Source organism: Delphinus delphis, chromosome 12, assembly GCF_949987515.2.
Source record: "Delphinus delphis chromosome 12, mDelDel1.2, whole genome shotgun sequence".
Lineage (NCBI taxonomy): Eukaryota > Metazoa > Chordata > Mammalia > Artiodactyla > Delphinidae > Delphinus > Delphinus delphis.
Genome location: NC_082694.2, coordinates 64,987,304 through 65,010,594, shown reverse-complemented (window position 1 = coordinate 65,010,594; position 23,291 = coordinate 64,987,304). Strand labels below are relative to the sequence as shown.

Here is a 23,291-nt window from a genome sequence, read left to right as displayed (position 1 = left end):
AACACTGGAAGCCATGCAGCGTTAGGCAGAGTACTGAATTACTTCTAAGTGGTCATTAACCAAAGGTGGTATCAGAATGCCTTAGAGTTTTTGTCAAATTCAGAAGTCCAGGCTCTATCCCAGTTGAATCAGGCTCTCCAGGATCCAGGTACGCATCGATATATAGATGTATAAAAGAGATATATAACACAGAGAGATATAATTTATATATTTTTAATATATTTTTATATATATTTATATATGAAAAGTTCCACAAGTGGCTCTGATGTGAATCGCTGATGAAGAACTGTTAAGAAGATAAAATTATTGATGCTTTAATAAAAGACTACCCAGTTAGGGCTTCCCTGGTGGCGCAGTGGTTGAGAGTTCGCCTGCCGATGCAGGGGACACGGGTTCGTGCCCCGGTCCGGGAAGATTTCACGTGCCGCGGAGCGGCTAGGCCCGTGAGCCATGGCCACTGATCCTGAGCGTCCGGAGCCTGTGCACCGCAACGGGAGAGGCCCACGTACCGCAAAAAAAAAAAAAAAAGACTACCCAGTTAGTACTTACTCGAATATTAAAATATCATTAAAAGACATAGACAGATTAACTTATGAGTTAGTCAAATCACCAAAATAAATTTAATGAAATTAATAGTTACGAAAACTACTACATAAGCATAAATATTGAGAGCTCAATATTTCCAGGTTTTTCCTATTCAAACCTATAGATCTGCAGATGTATATCAAAACCATCATATCACCTCCCCAAAAGTGTCACTCCTACTGAAATGTTTTTCCTATATTAAAGAGAACTATAAGACACACCTCATCAGCATTAAATTTCTAACTTTGCCTTCACATGTTTAGCTTGGAGACATGTCTTTAATATATGCTTCCAAAGCAGGGTTTCTCAATCTTAGCTCTACTAACATTTTGAGCTGGATGATTCTTGGACATGGGTGGGGCACCCAGGCTGTCCTGCGCATAGTTAAGATATTTAGCAGCATCACTGGCCATTACCCACTAGATGCCAGTAGAATCCCACCTTACTCCAGTTGTGACGACCAAAATGCTTCTGGACATCGCCAAATGTCCCTTGGGGAAAGGGGGAACAAAATCACTCCCAGCTGAGAAACCACTGCTCCACCAAATGTTTATCCTTCCTGGCTCTCTTCAATTTTCTCTTTTCTGAGCTAGTGCATTATCTCAATTTCTTCATACAGGACAAAGTGAGCAGACCCAAAAAAAAGGACTAGCTGGTGTGTTTTATTGCGAAAAGAAGCAATATGTTAACTAGTACAAGTACTTCTCACTTAGCTATCAGCAGCACATTGGTAGAACTGGGTTTGAATGCCCGTTCAAGCACTTACCAGCAGTGTGGTCTTGAGCAAGTCGCTTAACCTCTCCAAATCTGTTTCCTCATCTGCAAAATGGGAATAACAACATCTACTTTGCAGAATTGCTACATCAGAGATAACAAATAAAATAGTTCTGTGCCTGACACATAGTAGAACTGCAATAAATGATAGCTATTATTATATTAATACCATAAAGGTTGATAGCATTGAAGGATATTGTACACCCTCTGCAATGCTTAACAGCACTCCAAAATTTATTGTGAAAAAAACCAATTTATTGTGCATTAGAATCACTGGTGATGTTTGTTAAAAATTGAAGATGTCCAAATCCTACCCTCCAAGAGGTCCAGGAACAACGCTAGAAAAACTGGCTGAGATTTTTTATATTCTACTTGACTCTGGTGTATTTTCACACTGTTGTAAAACTCTGCAGCATTCTAAGACACAAGGAATAAGTAATACATGAAAACAACTGAACCACATAAAATATTTGTCATATAGAACAAACACTACTGTAAGATAATGATGTTTTAACAGTTTATTTTGAAGGTCATTTTAAAAACAAAGTTAAAGACAATCTGAGAAAAAACTGCACAGAATACACTCATTAAATAAGTATGTGATTAAATCAATAAGGGAGATATGTCTTCTTCTGCAACTCCAAAATAAGTTCTGCTGTCCTGATGATTCTTATACTTCCAAAATGGGGGGGGGGGGGGGAATCATGGCAATTAAAGTTGCCTCTTAATCATGTAAATCTACAGTGGAAACCAAATTTTTCTGTTCTTCCCAATAAGTCAGTTTCGATCTTCAAACTGTGCCTTGTTTTTTAAAAGATAGGATGCTAGAAATTCAATGGGATTTGGTGGTCTGTAAGGGAAAAGAAATCCAAAATTTAGAAATTTATATTCGAGACGTGTTAATTTAAATGTATTGTCCCATAATGAAAACATCTTTTTTTTTCTGTTTTTTTGGCCACACCGTGCAGCATGTGGCATCTTAGTTCCCCCACCAGGGATCAAACCTGTGTCCCCTGCAGTGGAAGCACGGAGTCTTAACCACTGGACCGCCAGGGAAGTCCCTTAAACATATTTTAAAATTAAGAAGTGAGAGAGAGGGGTTGTTGGAGGAAGGTGGTACAAAATTCCAGTTCTAAGTACTAGGGGTATAAAGTACGACATGACGACTATAGCTGACACTGCTGTATGATATACAGGAAAGTTGTCAAAAGAGTAGATCCTAAGAGTTCTCATCACAAGAAGAAAATTTTTTTCCTTTTTTCCTTTTTATTGTATATGTATATATTGTATATATGTATATATGAGATCATGGATGTTAACTAAACCTGTGTGGTAATCATTTCACAACATATGTAAATCAAACCATTATGCTGTATACCTTAAACTTATATAGTGACGTATGTAAATTTTTTCTCAAAACTGGAAAAAAAATTTTAATAAAATAAAGAGGTGTTATTTCATATTTATCACTTTTACATATGTTGCTTTTGCTGATAAAACAGGTCCAAAGATGAAAAGTTGGGGGGAAACATCTACCTTAAACCCTAGTATAAAAAGGCATATTTTAAAAAAAAAAAAAAGGCATATTTAGAATTGATTTACAATGATCTCAAAACATTCTCCTAGCACTTTAAACAACCTTTTGAACTAACTAGATAGAGACAATACTTGTTACATAATATTTACAGTTAATTTGATGAATTATTTTGCTAGAATGCTTACTTAAAAACTGTATTTACTAATAGAATGTTACCGTAAAACTTCTTCAAATTCTTTTCTTCTAGCATTTAAAGTAATATTTAGAATTTCTGATATATTGGCCTTCTTTAGAGAAAGAACAAAAATACATAAAAGATGCCCATACTTTAATTGTCAGTAGTAGAGCCAAGACATATCTTGCAGTCAAAAATAAATCCTATTTTATAAATATAACAATCCAAAACAAATACTTATTGTTTATTCATTTAATTTTTTAACTTAACACTAAGTAATAAAAATAAATTAATTAAAAAATAAAACTAAGTAATACACCTATTCTAAATAACTCAGATATGTTCCATCAAGTTCCTTATCAAGTTATGTCAGTTTACTACAGTGTTCATTATTAGTCTTTGAGAAAAACATAATTTACACCCAATAAATGTTGACTAATGTAACTTACAACAAAATTTTCTTATTGGATTTACTTATACAAAAAGAACTTTTGTACAGAAAAGAGAAAAACTGTAATTGTGCTAACAAAGAAATGTAAATTTAAAAAACTTGGCAAAAAAAGTTTATAACACACATGCACTTGAGGCTATGATGACACCTGAAGAATTTTAAGGATAAACTTTTGGACAGAAATATGATATTATGTGTCAAACACTATAAAAATAGTCATGTCATTTGAAATAGCAAACCAATTCTTGGGTATTTATCATAAAGTAATTAAACAAAAGTAAAAGGGTATAAAAACAGATAAACTACCTGGTGATCAATAATAACAAAGGAAATTGGTCCTAAATGGTCAACAACAAGAAAATGGCTAAGTTAACTGTGATACTATAATTTCATTTATAATCATGAAGGCTCTGTAAAGATATGGAAGAAGTTTTATCTTATAATTTTAAGTAAAAAGGAGATATAAAATTACATGTATACCATGATTACAAATATGCATATGATCTAAGACTAGTAGAAAAATAAGTGTCTTAATTGAGATTATGGCTGACTTGTTTTTAAAAAACTTCAGTATCTATAAATTCCTTATATAGTAAAAAAATAACTATACATAACTCATGATATTTCAACTAGGGAAGTTTTTATTTTGCTTTTTCTGGTAACTCCATTTGCAGACACTATTATCTTACCTTTCCTTTGCAAGCACAGCAAGTCCTTGTAATAAGATAGGCACAACTGTCTGATCCAGATAGGCACGAGTTGGCAAAGACTGGAGATCCACTTTCTGTTTTGATGACTTTTCTGCATTAATTTTCTCATTTTCTACTATCCTCTAGTGAATTCAAAAAACATGCATGAATATTTAAAAATAACTAGATTATTTTGAGCGCTAAACCAAAATTAATGGAAATATAAAACTAATAGAAAATGTAAATCAATGACTAGAAAGCTGATTGAACTGCAAATCTTTCTGCCAAAATAAAATCAGACCCATTTCTAAATTTCATTCAAGCATTTTCTGAAGGCACCATAATATCTCATTCTTTTAATGTCGTATCTCCAGATCCTACACTTACTTTCTCTCTTTCTTTCTGCCTTTTTAGGAATAAATACAAGTCCCTTTTCTTTTCTTCATGAGAATACACCTTCTTACAATGTGCTTCAAAAAATCTGGACATGACACTAAGTAACACTGAATCACAGTGAGAAAACTAGTCCTGTTTCAATTCTTTTATCACAGATAATATCAAGGACAATGTCTCAGTTTGGCACTAACATGTCTTTAACACTTCTGTAACACTTGCTAAACTCCCTTCTTAACAGAGAGCAGGCTTCAGCTTAGAGACTTCAACTGGCAACAGAATCTAGCTAAAATTTATTACCACTGTTTTGTATTCATTGTTTTCATTTTTACGGTTACCCTCTACAGCAATGAGAATGCTTTTCCATTTGTTTCTTTTCTAAACAAATGCATCTATGATTTTTTAAAAATGAGTAAATTTAAGAAAAAATATAAAGTAAAATTAGCCAAAAAATAGAAGAAATGACTAATATGGGAAAGATCATTAATGTGATATTTAAATGATGTTTTGGAAATGATGACTTACACTTCCTCCGTCTAAGAACCCCCCAAAATCTGGGCCTTTCATATAAATTCACCTGACATCCAGAGCATCAAAAACTACTTTACTGGAAAACTTTGCCTTCTTCTGAAAATCTGTCATTTCAGAAATTTAGAAATAAGTGGCTATCTCAAAGACAAAACACTATTAAGAGCACTTTCATTTAAATGAAATTTGTTCCAATCATACTAGAACTGGAGAGTCAACGATTACAAACAAAAAAATTCTACACTTAATTTTTTTAAAGAAAATTTTATTTTGTAAAAACTGAGAAAAAACTTTAAGCATATAACTACAACATACATACCTTGCTTTCCAAAAACACTTGCCAGAACTATGTCAGGTAACTTGTCTAGTTTTGCTTGTGATTTTTCAATCTAATTTTTGGACTTAATAAAAATAATTACCTATACTTATTTAATGTATGAAACAGTTATTTCATTTGCCCATGAATTAAGAAACTTATAGTTCACCAGTAAATTTCAACAAATACCCATATATGATCAAAACTAGTCAATTACATGACATCCCAATACCTTCATTAAGAAACAGCAATGGGCCTTCCCTGGTGGCGCAGTGGTTGAGAATCTGCCTGCCAATGCAGGGGACACAGGTTCGAGCCCTGGTCTGGGAAGATCCCACATGCCACGGAGCAACTAGGCCCATGAGCCACAACTACTGAGCCTGCACATCTGGAGCTTGTGCTCCACAACAAGAGAGGCCACGATAGTGAGAGGCCCGCACACCGCGATGAAGAGTGGCCCCCGCTCGCCACAACTAGAGAAAGCCCTCTCACAGAAATGAAGACCCAACACAGCCAAATAAATTAATTTTTAAAAAAAAGAAAGAAAAAGAAACAGCAATGCCTAAGCAACTCTGATAGATCCTATAATAAGCTCCTTGACCAAATCCTCTCATTTATTTCATTTAAACATTTACTGATTATCCACTATGTGCCAATTGCTATGCTTACTTTCAGTAAAGTCAAAATCCTGAATTAATCTAAAAAATATACGGTTGATGCCTGAACAACATGACCCTCTGCCCAGCCAAAAATCCACTTATAACTTACAGTTGGCCCTTTATACAGGCTGTTCCTCCATATCTGTTGTTCTGTATCTACAGTTCCATATCCGTGGATTCAAGCAACTGGAAATCGTGTAGTACTACAGTACTTACTACTGAAAAAAAATCCACTTTTAAGTGGACCCATGCAGTTCAAACCTGGGTTGTTCTAGGGTCAAATGTATATCCAACCACAAACACACACACACACACACACACACACACACACACACAGAGATTAAGCTTTTAAGAGTGTAGAACAATGATCACAAAAATGGGAAAAAATTAGGTGAATCCTATGATTGCGCCAGCTTACTGCATCCTGCCTAGAGAACTTATACAACAAAACCCAGGGAGAAGGACCCCAAGCAGAGCCCTGAAGTCTCCCTAAGTTGAGAAGACAGAGTTGAAAATTCAGGGAAACCAAGAGAACTAGAACTTGCAGAGAAGAGTACTGAAAAGGAAACTTTCACAGAGAGGAGAGAGTTGCATAGAAAGAGACTAAGAGATTGCCTTCCAGTTTTCAAGTGAGTATTTATCAGAGCATGAGTGTGAGGGAACTCTTCTTCCAAGTGGTTTTTTCTTCTGGCCTTGAGTAGTCCCCTCTTTTCATGTATGGTATAAGAACCTTATAACAGTATCCTTCCATTTCCTCTCTCCTTGCCTTTATACTATTGTTATCTTATATTTCTACATATGTTACAAACCCTGCAATTGATTTTTATTTTTCTTTAAAAAGTCAATTATCTTTTTTATTTTATTAAAAATTTTTTATTGTTTACTTAACATTATAGTTACTTTATTGCTCTAAAAAATTTAGTTTTTAAAACTATCAGATTACATACATAGTGATAATGAGACTACCCCCCCCCCCAACAATCAACTGTATATTATGAGGCTTCTCTAACTTGGTAGATAACTATTACAAAATTACAAAAATAGCTGGTTACAGTTGAGCTATCAAGTAGGTATCACATTTCTGTAGATTGAAAAGTTGAATAAAAAGAAAACTGATGTTACTGATAAGTCGCTGAGTGTATCTGAGAAATCCAAGCTACATGCACACAGAAAAAAAACTGGTTACAAAAACCATTACGTTACTCTGTATTAACATTTTGCAATGTTTTACAAAATGTTTTACAAAATGTGTGAGGGAACTACTCAAGGCCAGAAGAAAAAACCACTTGGAGGAAGCAGGAGGCACAAACCCTGGAGCTCACACAGGCCAGGAGTAGTTCATGTTCCTGTGACCCAGGATGGGAAAACCTCATAACACATGAAGCACTGGGTAGAATACACAAGAGGAAGAAATTAAGTCTAAACTAAAGGTTGGTCTGGTCCCACCTAAAAAAGCTTAAAGGCAAACCTCAAAAGATCAAATTGTTTCCAAGTAACCTAACCGAGTCCTAGAACAAAGCCCAAGAGTATATGAAGAAATACAAAAATAACCAGTACCCAACAAGGTAACATTCATGATGCCCAGCCTCCAATAAAAATTACCAGAGAGGCAAAGAAGCAGAAAAAATTACCCATAATGAAGAGAAAAACCAATTCACAGAAACAGACACAGAAATGATACAGATAGCATAGGCAATGCCATTAAACCAGTTATTATAATATATTCCATATGTTCAAGAAGACTAAGGAAAGAATTAGTAAATTAAGCTAACAAAATACTTGAAAATATTTGAAGAAATAATGGCTGAAATTTTTTCAAATTTAATGAAAACTCTAAACCCAAAGATCCAAGAAACTCAATGAATCCTAAGCACAAGAAACATTAAAAAAAAATTACGCCAAGACACATTATAATCAAATTATTTAAAACCAGTAAAAAATCTTAAAAGCACAAAGAGAAGACGTTAACTACAGAAGAGCAAAGATAGGAATGATAGCAGACTTTTCAGCAGAAACAATGTCAGCCAGAAGACAGTGGAGCAAATACTCAGCAAAAATACCTCAAAAGCAAAGGCAAAATAATTACCTTTTCAGACATTCAGAACCTTAAAGAATTCCTTCCCAGCCAACCTCCACTACAAGAAATGTTAAAGAAAGCCCTTCAGGAGGATGGGAAATGATACCAGCTGGATCTACACAGAAGAATGGAGAACCCAGAAATGACAATTACACGGATAAACGTGAAACACTCCTTTCTCGTACTGTTCAAATCTCTTTTAAAAAGATAATTGGACGGAAGTCAAGGGAGCACTTCCGGGTTCAGCAATAACCTGGAGCCGGCGGCGTTAGGTCGGCCGTCTTGGGCCTTGCTCCGCAGCTCCGCCTTCACTCTGGTCTTTCTAGAAACCCAGCTGTGCTCTCGGGTGTGCCGGACAGCCTCCCAGACGCGTGTGTAATAAGCCCCCCATGGTGGACACGGCCCCGAACGGCACCCAAGAGGCGGGCGCAATGCAATTCATCACGGCCAATAAACTGGCCACGGCAATGTTGCTTTCTCGCTTGTTCATAGTTTACTGCTCTTTGTTCTGCCTCTTCTTGGGTTGCATGAAGTAGCAAGCTTTTACCAACGTGCTTTGCTGGCAAATGCTCTGGCTAGTGCTCTGAGGCTGCACCAAAGCTTACTACACTTCCAGTTAAGCAGAGCATTCCTGGCCCAGGCTTTGTTAGAGGACAGCTGTCACTACCTGTTCTGTTCACTCATCTTTCTCAATTCCTACCCCGTTACAATGAGTATTTCCCAGTCTTGTTATTTTCTTCGCTTCATACTGCCACATACACGAAAAAGGTGCCTTGATGCAAAGGGTGCAAATAGTTTACCTCTGCTGAGACCTCTCGGATAAATTCAGCGCTAATCAACAGAATATTCTGAAATTCATTGCTTGTCATGAAATATTCTTGATGCCTGCTACAGTTTTAATGCTTTTTAGGGGTCAAGGAAGTTTGCTCCAGCCTTTTATATACCATAGATTGCTTACTGTTCGATACTCCTCTAGAAGAAATCCATATTATTGGACCTTGTTTAATGAACAGAGGATTGTTGTTAAACATCTAATAATGAAACCTGCTTGCCCACTGTTTGTGAGAAGACTTCGTCTCCAGAGCATTGTCTTTATAAGCAGACTGGCACCAACAGTTGCATAGTTTAACATCCAGCTAAGTTATGTGTAATATAAATAAGCACTGTTAGCTGCTGGTACTTCTGCTAGGAATGGTTAATTCCAGGTGTAAAACTGACCTCACTGCAATTTACATAATTTACATAAATGCATCTCAAAAGAAAAATAATCATTTTCCTGGCATGTTAAACCAAGCCTTTTAAACACTTTCTGAGAAACTTTATTGTAATGTGTTGTTAATAGTTAAGGAAATTTAAATCTTGTGATAAATGTACCAAAAATTCTTTAGACGCTGCTGTGCCTTTATCATGAAGTACGTTTATTTCTCTTGTAAAAATAGCTCTAAAATTCGTTTTCATCTAATTAGTAACTTGAATTTGTATCTGGCATGAGTTCATTATGGTAATATTAACATGTAAATTCAGTATATTTTGAGACAGTATTCTTTTGCCATTCAGTAATTTTGGTTGATGATTTTAACAAAAACACTTCCCACTATTTAATTTCAAATTGTTTTTAAATTGATTTTGTGCTGCTTTGTTAGGACAGATTTATTTTGGATGTACCATTATAATAGGAATTCTATATGTATCTTATGCTATGATCTTCCAAAATTTTATTTTCATAATTACTTCTGTGGCTTTGAATATTTTAAAAGGCCCAACTGTAAGACTGTTAGCCAATTGGGTTAAATACTTGTGGTCACCTAAGCGTTTTACATCAAAGAGCAGTAGTCAGACAGTTTTCCTTTCAGAGACCCATTGAGTAACATTTCTCAAATAGGAAATCCTTCTTCTAGAAATGTGCACACATAGGTTTTAGTATTATTGTAGTTTACACAATTACTTAGATCAGATTCTTGACTGCCAGTTTTCTCGGTTTCTTAGGCTTGAATTTTCATAGACAATTGCAGCAGTTCAGATGCTTTCTGAAAGGAATGTAACTGAAGACTGAGCATGTGACTAAACTTGGTATCTGTTCTGAAATACTGAAGACTATACATACTTACCCATCAAATCTGATTTAAAAGATTAAACAGAAAGGTTTATATAGATAACGTTATTGAATAGAAATGGGGCCAGAGGAGGAGTTGTGGAGGAAATAGTGTGCATTTCAATGCTGTAATGCATAGATAAATTTGGGAGAACTGGATGTGTTATGATGTGATTTTAGTTGTATAATATGTTAAATACGTTTGTTGAGCTTCCATCAACTCCTTTATAAAATTCATTCTGATCTTTATTATTGTTGCATGATTGGAAATGTTTAAAACATTGCAAAATGTTAATACAGAGTAACGTAATGGTTTTTGTAACCAGTTTTTTTCTGTGTGCATGTAGCTTGGATTTCTCAGATACACTCAGCGACTTATCAGTAACATCAGTTTTCTTTTTATTCAACTTTTCAATCTACAGAAATGTGATACCTACTTGATAGCTCAACTGTAACCAGCTATTTTTGTAATTTTGTAATAGTTATCTACCAAGTTAGAGAAGCCTCATAATATACAGTTGATTGTTGGGGGGGGGTAGTCTCATTATCACTATGTATGTAATCTGATAGTTTTAAAAACTAAATTTTCTAGAGCAATAAAGTAACTATAATGTTAAGTAAACAATAAAAAAATTTTAATAAAATAAAATAAAAAGGATAATTGACTTTTTAAATAAAAATAATCAATTGCAGGGTTTATAACATATGTATAAATATAATATATGATAACAATAGTATAAAGGCAAGGAGAGAGAAAATGGAAGGATACTGTTATAAGGTCCTTATACCATACATGAAAAGATATGATACCAGTTGAAGGTAAATTGTGGGAAGTTAAACTTCCGTCCGATAAGTCCTAAAGCAACAACCTAAAAAAACTGTAAGTCAATAATGGACATAAAATGGAATTCTAAGACAAAAAGCAGCAGCAGCAGCTGTAGAGTAGTGGTTTCCAGACTCTGAGATATCACAAACAAGTAAATTAAAAATAAAATAATACAGTGAATGAAGGGACTAACATAGGGTTGTTAACTCTATTTTACCAAGTAAAAACTTACAAACAAACAAGCATAATTATTATTTTACTATCACCATAACTCATAAAAGAACAGGCATTTTAAAATTATGGAAGCAAGAAAACCAATCACCAAATAATGTATCATCAGTACTCACTCCACTCTCCTTATTTTTTTTCTCACTTTACCATGGAAATTGGTCTGAGGGTTTGAAAAACAAAGCATTTGGTATCACTGCTCTACTGTATTATGGCTCTGCCTCCATACACAAGCACCATCAAGAAGACTGCTGATGCCTAAAAAGAAATCTCTTAAATGATAAGTGGCATAAAGTATCTTCACCTGATTCAGCACAGCAGTTCAATTAAAAACTGCATTATGAAAAGACTCAGATTTTCTTAACCCTGATAATCCAACCAACAAACATTCCTAGCAATTTTATAGGCAGAGAGTAGTCACTCCACATGCCAGGGAACTCTAGTAGTTGGTCAAGATCAGCAATACAATTTAATTCCACCTCAAAAATGTCAGCCTGCTTAGGTTTAACACACAACTCTCCACTTACTTCCTAGTGATCTTAGACAAGTTACTCAAATTCTCTGAGCCTTGCAAGACTGAAAATACATGGAAGTTACTTAGGAGTGTGCCTGGCACATAGTAAAAGGACTAATATTAGCAGCTATTACTATTATTACTCTGCTTGGAAATGCTCCTGCCCTCATTTATCCAAACTTAATTATTGATGATGTCTCCTCACCCACCTCGTAAAACACCCACATCTCTTCCAGGAACTCTCTGTTTTCCTAACCAATCCCACCTAGCTCTGGTTAATTCAACTGTTCCAGCATTTATTCATTCATTTACAAAGTAACTTCTTCTTTTAGACAGCAACTTCTTAGTACCTGTATGAAAAAGCTCTATAAAAGTATACCTTCTTTTGCACATTTTTTCACATGTACTCTCTGAATTCAGACTCAACCATGTAAGGCAAAAACAGTGTCTACTACCTGTTATAGCTTCCGATGGCACCTACTACTGAACTCTGCAAAGATATCAACATTTACTAAATGTTGACTTCACCAGCACACTATTCTGCTACAAATACAATGGGCTTCTTAATTGTGATGCGCAGTTTTTCCAATGCAGTATCCCAACAGAGCATTAGTAGCCACCAAGCAAAAGTATTCTGAGTCTCCATCAGTAATGTATGTTTGTTTCTCTATATAATTTTCAAAATTCAACCTCTCGACTCAGCTGATGTGTACGTCTGCATACCACGAAGTATTAGTACCGCTAATAAAACAAGTTTCCCATAATTTGATACTATTTCGTTCGTGACGATAAAGTTTTCCCTTGTGCAAAGCAACCTAGTAAAAATGAAACCCAAGTTTTCTCCAGTTCATAAGAGACGCAAAGATACGGCATAGGAACTGGGCAAGTTACCTCGACGTTGTCTGTGAGACCGTACTCAGAGTGGGGATTTTCTGCAACCTAGAAAACAAAACACCGGTCACAGAAACATCAGCCACTCTTCCTTGCTTCACACCACCACCCTGAATCCAGGGCTTTCTGGTACCTGCGTCTGTCCCTCCAGCATCTGCTCTGGTTCCATGGTGGACCCTGCAAGTCACAGTCCCCGGATACCAGTCTTGGAAAACAAGAAAAACCGTGAGTTACCCGGGAGATTTCAAGACGAAGACACCAGGATGGAGTCCAGCCCAGCCGCGACCCCGCCCCTCACCCCCACCTGGGCGCGGAGCACCCCGAGCAGTAGAGGAACAGGGTGGGACAGTCCACGACCGGGCGCCCGCATCAGGTCCGGAAGCTCCGCCGTACTCCCAAGAACCTAGAAGAGGTAGAGAAAAGGGGAAAGGGAGCTGATTACCCGCGCCCAAGCCGTTCGTTCCTAAGAGCCCTGCACCGCGCCACCAACTCCCAGCACAAACCACTTCCGCCGTAAGTGACGGATGTCGCACGACTGCCGCGCCTGCGCAGAACTGCCAGCGGGGGCCGGGCTGGGAGGGATCCAGACCGGCCCTGATTCTACTACGACACTCTTTGCGGTAAGAAGTGACCTGGGGAAGTTGTGGCCTCGGGGTGTGCCAAAGACTCGTTCCTCGACCTGCCTACCCAGAGCAGGCGCCACCCCAGCTGCAGACCCAGTGACCAGGCCAGCCGGCAGAGGTTCGGCCTGGCCAGCCCTCCGTGCTACCTGAAATCTGCCGAAGCTCTTCGCGGAACCGAAACCACTTGCTGGATAGTTCTTACTAGAAAATCACAGACCCAAACTCAACTGTCTACGAAAGAATGTCAGTGTTTTACTCTAAAGCCAAAGTGGGGAAGAAGAAATGTTTTAGGGTTTCGTAGTAAGCTTTTATTCAAGCCCTTAAATATGTGAACATGCCATGTTAGTGCTACCTTACATTTGTATCAAGATTAGCAATATGCAACGGGCTTTCCAAACCGTGATGCTATTGATACTATTGCATTTGTAAAAATACAAAAGACAATTTGCCTCCTACACACATTTGTAAATACCAAACAGGATCTAGTAAATCGGATTGTTGTTGTAATTCCAATAAATTCCTTTTATTTTAATGTAAATATAAATGATACACTCATTAAAGTGCCTGCCTTTGATTCAGTAATCCCATTTATAGTTACACTTTGTAATATTAAAATATTTTAACTTCATATAAAATATTTGGAGACTTAATTATGGCATATCAATATACTAGAATAAAGCCATAACTCTACAAATGCAGAAATGTTTGTGATCATAACACTAACGTGTTTGTTTTTTAAGGCCGCGCTGTGCAGCATGCGGAATCTTAGTTCCCCAACCAGGGATCAAACCCGTGCCCCCTGTGTTGGGAGTGTGGAGTCTTAACCACTGGACCGCCAGGGAAGAGGTAGAATACAACGTCATTTTACTACTCCGTTAAAACTGCATGGCTAAAAATCTAAAGTAAATAAAATTTGTTTAGGAGCCAGGCTTGTGGATACATTTTTAAAGTTTTATTTTATAATGTATATTTGATTGGGACTTCCCTGTGGGCGTGGCACAGTAGTTAAGAATCCGCCTGCCAATGCAGGGGACACAGGTTCCATCCCTAGTCCGGAAAGATCCCACGTGCCACAGAACAACTAAGTCCGAAAGCCACAACTACTGAGCCTGCATGCTGCAACTACTGGAGCCTGCGCACCTACAGCCCATGTTCCAAAACAAGAGAAGCCACCGCAATAAGAAGCCCGCGCACCACAACAAAGAGTAGCCCCCACTCACCACAACTAGAGAAAGCCCGCACGCAGCAGTGAAGACCCAACACAGACAAAACTTAAAAAAAAAAAAATCAGCTTATATAATGTATGCTTGATTAGCATTGTGATTGGTGACAGCTTTTTCATGTAGAACTGTTGCAAAGATGTGGATGCGTATGTACAGGATATAGAATTTTTCATGCAGAATTGATGCAAAGTTGTGGATGCTTATGTACAGGATATAGAAACTGACTAGTACATATATTGATTCAAATTAAGATTAAATGCTTTTTAGGAATGGAAAATAACAGAAAGTAAAACTAGAGAATGATTGGGAAAACTAGAGGAGAGTTATGTGGATCGTTATTATATATCCATACATTTCCCAATACATAGTAGGCACGCCATAAAAACTTCCAAATTAAAAAAAATAAAAAAACAAAACAAAAAAGTCTTCCAGAAAGTAACTGAGAGCTGCTAATTTACATTTTCTAAGTACTGACAGTATTAGTAAAGTAGGAAGCTAGACTGTGAGCTCCTTCAGGACAGAGAACTTGTTTTATATATCTTTATGCTTCACATGGTGCCTGGTACATCATAGGTACACAACATATATTGAATTGATTCACAGTTAAAACTGGATTTTAATTAAGACACTGACACTACTGAAGAAAAAGGACAGAATGTAAAAATGATTACTAAAGGAAACAGCACAGAATAATTAACTATAGGCCAGGTTTCTCTCAATCAAAAAACAAAGTTATCAGTGTGGTTTACAAAAAAGCTTCGCTAAAGTTTTTACATTTATAACATTAATTGAAAGATTCAGGGAAAAAGCCATAGCAGCAGAGAGCTGAACAAAAATAAATAAATAAATAAAAGTAAATAACAGCTAGAAATGATAGAAACAAAGTAGCAAGAAAGTTATAGGAAGTATAAAATTAATTCAAAATACTGCAGAATGTTGTTTTGATATGAAATCAAAAATTCTAAAGAGTACGGCATAGAAAACAAACTTATGGTTACCAAAAGAAAAATGGGGGAGATAAGTTAGGAGTTTGAGATTAACATATACACACTACTGTATATAAAATAGATAACCAAAAAGGACCTATTGTATAGCACAGGGAACTATACTCAATATTTTGTAATAACCTGTAACAGAAAAGAATCCGAAAAAATATATATATATATATACACATAGGTATATACATATATCTGAATCACTTTGCTGTACACCTGAAACTAATGCAACGTTGTAAATCAACTATACTTCAATAAAAAAATTAAAATAAAAAGATGGCCCTGAAAACCATCATTATGACGGAAATTTGCAATATTGTGTACTATTTTTTTGTTGTTAGTTTCTGCTTTATATCTTGTGTACTGTCTAGAGTGGGATAAATTAAAAGAATGAGAATAACATTTAGCTCTTATCTGGACTTGTAGTACAAAACTTTGTTCAGTACTCCCCTCATCTACTTCCACTATGTCTATTTATTATGGTACTTACCTCATCCTGCCTTATATTTTGTTTACAGTTAAATACAATTAGATATTTTAGTTCTTCAAAGGCAAAGATCTTATTATATTCATTTTTTCATTTTTTGTTTCTTATATTTGATAAATATTTTTTTCAAAAGTGAATTTATAAGGAAAGCAAGCAGTTGCACCAAAGTACTAGTCTCTAGCCTTCCCTTCTTGGGGTTTTGGGGAGATAGTAGTTATAGATTCTAGAACTAGAATTCTAGAATCTAGAATAATTTTGCTACTGTTCTTGACCCTCTTTTTACAGACATGATGCAAATTCTGTTAATAAAATATTAACCTATTTAGACAGGCAATACCTATTTAGGAATAATACAATATGTGTAATAGAGAAAGAATTGATTTGGGATTAGTTAAGTATTAAAACCTGGTTCCTTCATTTGTTTGCCATGTGGAATTAAGCAAATAGTTTAACACTTCTGAGCTTCATGTTTTTTTCACATATATAATTAGCATAAAAATTCTTCACAGAGAGAATCAAATGAGATTAGATAGATGAAACTGCTTTGTAAACAAAAGTTATATAAATCTAAGTGAAACCTAAGTACTTCATTATTGTGATATTGTTCTACCTGTTATTGTTGTTGTTTCTAATCTGTTTTTTTTTCTTTTAAATAATTAGTGGGAGAGAAAGTGCTCAGAGAAGTAAAGAACATGATCCAGCGCGCGCACACACACACACACACACACACACACACACACACACAAATGTGTTTGCAGAGAAATACACAGAAGTTATTGAGTGTAAATGGAACCTCTGCATGCGGTTCGTGTGGAGGGACACCAACCACCTTTCAAGAAGACCTAAAGGGCTTCCCTTCCCTGGTGGCGCAGTGGTTGAGAGTCCGCCTGCCGATGCAGGGGATATGGGTTCTTGCCCCTGTCTGGGAGGATCCCGCATGCCGTGGAGCGGCTGGGCCCATGAGCCATGGCCGCTGGGCCTGCGCGTCCGGAGCCTGTGCTGCACAACGGGAAAAAAAAGACATAAAAGTATATATTCCAGATTTGGTAAATCACTTTCCAAGGAAGTATTTTTTGTTGTCTAATATAGGAAGACAACTACTCCATCTGTAGTTCCCTTGTCTTCACTACCAAACTCCATGTCCAGGCACACTTACCACCATCCCCAAGGAACATATCAAATGGGCTTTTCAAAGACATGAATATAGGGACTTCCCTGATGGTCCAGTGGTTGAGACTCTGCGCTTCCACTGCAGGGGACACGGGTTTGATCCCTGGTCCTGGAATTAAGATCCCACATGCTGTGTGGCATGGCCAAAAAAAAGACATGAATAAAGTGTATTATTGATTTTTATGATACAGACATATCTCAGCAATGAGAATAATAAAAATGAAGGAAAAGGCTAACCTTAATATCACTTCCCATCCCAAAATTGTCAATTACTTCAGCCGTTTCTCAGAAGAGCCTATATTTATATTTCTTTTCCACATTTCAGGAGGGAAAGCATCACTTCTCATGGGTCTACCCATGAGAAAAAAGCCTGAAGTTTTCTTTCACCTATCCAACTTGAACCAGTTATTTCGATAAGGCAGATGCCATGTGCTGATTGCCACAGACCTAAATTACTGCCTTCCCTGAGCAATAATGAAGATATGACCTGGTGGTAGTTAATACCACCTGAATTGCATGACTGCTATGCAATGGGACAGGATGGGTTTCACAAGGGAAAACCTTAGAATGGCTAGGAAGAGGGAAGAAAGGTAATGGATTCTGAGTACTGAGTCAACAAATGTTCACTATCACGTATTATGTAAAGAGTTCATACTCAGTATGAGCTTACCACAAAAGAGATAAAATAAAATGGAATGTTCACTTTGACACACTAATGCTATTTCTGTGTTTTTAATCCCATAAAAATACAAAAATGTACAAGGGTACAAAGATACTTACTGTACCACAGTTTTTAGTAGAAAGAGATTGGGAATAGATTAAATTATGATATCTCAATACAATGGACTACTGTGTAGCCATTGAAAAGAATGAGGTAGATTTATAGGTACTGGCATGTAAAAACATTCACAACATAATTTCATCTGAAAATTCATGTTGTAGGAAAATCTGTGTAGTGAGATTCTTTTTTCTTGCATGTATATACTAGTATATGCATAGGAAAAAGCCTGGAGAGATATACAACAAACTATAAATATGGTTACCTGTGGAGCGGGAAAATGGGGAAGGGAAGTCTTTGCTTTTTGCAAACTTTTATATTGTTTGAACTTTTTTTTTTTTACCGAAAGCATGAATTTATTTTAAAATTAAAAGGCCAGGGACTTCCCTGGTGGTCCAGTGGTCAAGACTCTGTGCTTCCACTGCTGGGGGCATGGGTTCAATCCCTGGTTAGGGAACTAAGATCCCAAGCGGCATGGCCCTCCCCAAAAAAGACCAAAAATATTTGGATAATTTTTTTTTTTTTTTTTTTGCAGTACGCGGGCCTCTCACTGTTTTGGCCTCTCCCGTTGCGGAGCACAGGCTCCGGACGCACAGGCTCAGTGGCCATGGCTCACGGGCCCAGCCGCTCCACGGCATGTGGGATCTTCCCGGACCGGGGCACGAACCCGCATCCCCTGCATTGGCAGGCGGACTCTCAACCACTGCGCCACCAGGGAAGCCCTGGATAAATTTTTTAAATTGGAAAATATGTCACCTTATTATTTGTAACACAGGCAATAATGTGGAAGAATATTTATATGAGTAATGAGTCTAACTGGTTGTATGACAGCATTAAAAGAAAAATCTTCCAGTTTATTCTTCCCTTTACCCATGTATTTATGAGGCATATGCAGAAAAGAGGTAACATAGCAGGCCTGAGACTGCTGGCCTTAGGAAGTCCTGCTTGCAAGATTGGCTGGTATCTAGGAATTTGAGTGATAAACAGTTCCCTACACTGATATAAAACTTTCCCTAAATGATGAGAGTGACTCACTGGGCCTAAAATGTTTGTGCAAAAAATATGGTTTATGTTAAGCACGTGCTTTCCTTCTAGGAGTCTGGACTTTTAGTATGTATTAGGCATAGGGTGCCTACATGATCAGCAGGACTGAATTTCTTATGAGTGTCCCTGGTAGACAACATTTCACACATGTTGTCAGATCTCAATGCTGGAAGAATTGTGTCCTGTGTGACTCCACTGAGAGAAGACTCATGGAAGTTGATGCCGGGTTTCATTCAGACTTTGCTCCATGTGCCTTTTCCCTTTGTTGATTTTGCTTTGTATCCTTTTGCTGTCATAAATCATAGCTGTGAGTATGACTATATGCTGAGTCCTGTGAGTCCTAGCAAATCACAAAATCTGGGGGTTAACTTGGGGATCAGAAACTCTTGGAGAGCTTGAGATAAATATAAATTACAGTGCCCACCCTCATAAATTTGTATCCTAGTTCAGCTCGATCAGACATACATATGTCATACATTTAAATTACAAAAAAGATAACTGACTAAAGGTTAAGATGAATGATATAGAGCACAAATTCTGAAGGAGTTCAGATGAGGTTGAGATAAATGTAAGCAGGTATCCTTGGAGCAGTTTGGAACAAAGAATAATTATTTAAGCAAAGCAGGGAGGAATGGGGTGGAGGGGACATAATACAGACTGAAACACTAACAAAGAAATTAAATGGAGGAATTCATTTAATATCCAGTATTAACTGACTCCGCTTACGCTTCCATAGCCTCACAGCTTTAAAAATTGAGCTGAGCAAATTAGGTAACAATTTATACTGTTACACCTAATACTATTTCAAAAACATGAGTTTATTTACACTTTCACTAGTAACAGATCCTCTGTAAACTAGAGAATCTCAAACTCGTGCCTCAGTTTTGTTTTGGTTTGTTTGTTTTAAAATTTTGAGCCAGAATCTCCTCAGCAATAAATTTCACATAAAAGTTCAGAATTCTGGTTTCTCTTGATATGTTTTAAACTTTGGCAACAGAGGCCACACGTTTCTGAAAGGCAAAAATCAGCGGGAGCTGAGTAACAGCTGTCCCATTTAATAAGGGAAGGCTACTCTCCAATTTCTCAAAATCTTTATATTCACATCATATATACATTTTTGAATTCCACACCCACACATGGAACTCATATATGTTATATGTCTGACCACTGTGTCTCGTTGTTATTTGAGTTTTTTAGCCATTGTATTAGACTGTAAACTTGCTCTTATTCCCTACTATATCCTGGCAACTTACTCGTCAGCTGGCACATTGTCTGTGCTTACTATCTATTTGTTGAACAAATGAATGATTAATATATGTCACAATGTGAACTCAATATGGGGAAATGATTAATTGTCCGCAACGATGTTTTTGCTTATTAACATAGCTATAGGATAATAATCCCCTAATTGTTACTCTACTCTTCCCATTCCCTACCTCCAACCATGCCTTCTGTTTCTCTCTTTTAAGTTTTCTGCCTTTTTCAAAATCAGCCATCTCTTCTCTTGGTTCTAGGTGCTCCACTTTATTTTCCTTATTTTTTTTTAATTGAAAAGAAGTCCTTAATAAGTGTCATTGGTCGCTACTTCAAATAATTCAGCATCTCTCCAACTGAAGGTTTGAGGAGCTCCTTAGAAAAGAAGGAGAGCTAAAATATCCAAAAAAACTATTTAGTGGTAGTCACTTTCTAAATAAATTAATGGGTTAAAGTGATAAAGTGACCAAATGTCCTGGATTAGTTAGCTCAGTACTCAGCTCCTCCTTTTTGTCCTGGTGAAACTGGCCCAGATTCCCTTCAAGATTAAGTGTTCTGCAAGTTCTTGCCATCTGAAAACTGGGAGGCTGTCACACTGTAGGTTAAATGGCTGAGAAGGTTAGGATCTTCAGTCCAGGGAGATTATAAAGCCAGTGTAATATCCAGGCACTATTTTTCTTGAGACAAATTTCAAAAGATGTTAATTTAGAAAATGTATTTGACTGGGATATAATTCCAAAAGGCAGAAGATGTGGACTGAGATTATTAAAAATTGAGATCCTAGTGGAGTCTGAATTCTGGAATGACATTGTACATGTAAGAGATAAAAACAAATAAAATTATTGAGCCCTCTTACATTGCAGGTATTATGCAGGAGGTTTTAGGTGTATTCTTTCATTTTGTAATTTAATTCTTATCCCACCCATTTTACAGATGAGTTAATTAAAGAACTTGCTCCATAACACACAACTAATAAGTGGCAGAACCAAAATACCAACCCCAGTCTTTCTGACTCTTAAGCCCATATTTTTACCAACGAAAAAATGGCAAAGGTACAGAAAAGCAGTCAATATTAAGAACAACTGGATAGCAGGGACTTAGCAAGTGAGAGGCCAGGGGCCAGAAACTCAATACCTGGATGCTCAGGAATGAAAGACCACTCTTGTTCCAGGGGCTAATGATATATTTATTTCATGACTAATAAAATATAAAGTCTATGTAAAAATGTTTTTCTTTGGAAGCCTAGATTTTAACCTTAAAACCCTAAAGTAGTGTGTGTCATTAACTAATATGTGATGTTGGGCAAGTAACAGACTGTTAGAGCCTCAAATTCCTTATTTAAAAAAATGGAGACCATAATGCTTAACTCAAATAGTGATGATTGACTACAACAGTAAAAGTTAACCTGCTTAGCCTGGAGTATGGGTTCAATAAATGTTAGCTAGTAGTAGTAGTAGTCATCATCATCATCATTGTTGCTGTTGTCTCCTTAAACTTCGTTAATTTACCTCATGAATGAAACTAGGAATGTTTTTATGACTCACCAAAGTGACTGGGAAATGCTTTTTTAGATGAGCAATCCATCTTAAGCTCTAATCTGAAATTGAGGTAAAAGGAAATTCTGCACATAATCACTGTGGTAGATTACTTGCAAGGACGGCCACAATAATTTCTTCCATCCCTACATATACACCTCTTTGCAATGTGACTTTGCTACTCCTCCATAAGGATGTAGAATTTATTTTCCCATCTCTTATGTTGGAGCTGGCCATGTGACTTGCTTTGACAAAAGAATGCAGCAGAAATTACATTGTACAACTTTGAAGTTTAGGCTTCAAGAGCCCTTGCATCTTCGACTCATTCTCTCTTGAAAGCCAGATGCTATATAAAGAAGTCTGGAATACCCTGCTGGAGATACATGCCCCAGCCAATAGCCACCACCAGCATCTGGACATGTGAATGAAGATAACTAGGCCACTCAGCCCTGGTCAAGCCTGCAGCAGATTACTGCATTCACATAAATGAACCCAGACAAGGCCAGCAGAAGGACCACCCAGCCAAACTCAACCCAAATTGCTGACTCACAGAACTGTGAGTAAATAAATGGCTGTTATCTTAAGTCAGTAAGTTTTTGAGTGGTTTATTACACAGCAACAGAAATCTACAACAATTACCATGTTTGAATCATTTTTCAAATTATTAATATTTATTAAATGAGTACCATAAGCAAGGCATCAGGCTAGGTACAGAAAGTGAGTCAAAATATGTAAAGTTTGGCCACTGTCTTGAAATGAATTTATAATCTATATCAGGAGGTGATAAAGTATTTAAATAACAATAACACAAGACAATATATTAGAAGAGCCATAGAGTAACCCAACTATATTGTTGTAAGAATTAAAAAATAGGGTCATTTCTGCTGGAGGTGATAAGGGAAGGATTTATCATGAAGATAATATTAGAGTTAAGCCTTGAAGGATTTTGACAGTGGAGTAGGAGGAAAAGAAATTCTAAGGGAAAGAAAAATGACCTGAGGATAACTGTGGTCTTGGTAAAGAGCAAAGAGTGCTCAGAAACTTGCCAATACTTTTTGTTGGATTATAGTATATATGTAGATGTGGGAGAACAATTCTTCAACAAATATCAAGTCACAACTTCATTCCAGGCACTGCCTACTACTACGTTATTATGTATTGATGATAGATGTGGAAGCTGAACTACAGATGTGAAGGCCAAGTCACTAGTCCAAGTTCACAGCAAGTGGGGGAGCAGGGGTTTGAATGCAACCAGTCAGACTCTAGAGCCACTCTACTACTGGGCAGTGTCTTGGCTAAGTTAAAAAGTTAGTTACTTAAGGAAAAACAACAAAAAAAAGGCTGACACCAAACTAAATACCCATTTAACAGTTGCAGTGAAAACAAATCAACAAGGAAGAAATTCAAACACTTAATACTGAGCAGAAAAATCAAATTAAGAAGAATA

At 36.7% G+C, this 23,291-nt stretch overlaps 1 protein-coding gene and 1 pseudogene across 1 annotated transcript; one reads left to right on the top strand and one right to left on the bottom strand.

Moving 5' to 3' along the window:
- Positions 1–1,868: 1,868 nt before the first annotated feature.
- DPY30 (dpy-30 histone methyltransferase complex regulatory subunit) lies at positions 1,869–13,252 on the bottom strand. Its single transcript, XM_060026870.1, has 5 exons — positions 13,178–13,252; positions 12,869–12,940; positions 12,736–12,783; positions 4,212–4,354; positions 1,869–2,209 (listed from the first exon to the last, which is right to left on the bottom strand). The coding sequence occupies exons 2-5, from the start codon at positions 12,902–12,904 to the stop codon at positions 2,137–2,139; spliced, it is 300 nt and encodes a 99-aa protein (XP_059882853.1). The 5' UTR covers positions 12,905–12,940; positions 13,178–13,252; the 3' UTR covers positions 1,869–2,136.
- On the top strand, positions 7,917–10,966 carry LOC132435006 (transmembrane protein 33 pseudogene; annotated as a pseudogene).
- Positions 13,253–23,291: the final 10,039 nt, after the last annotated feature.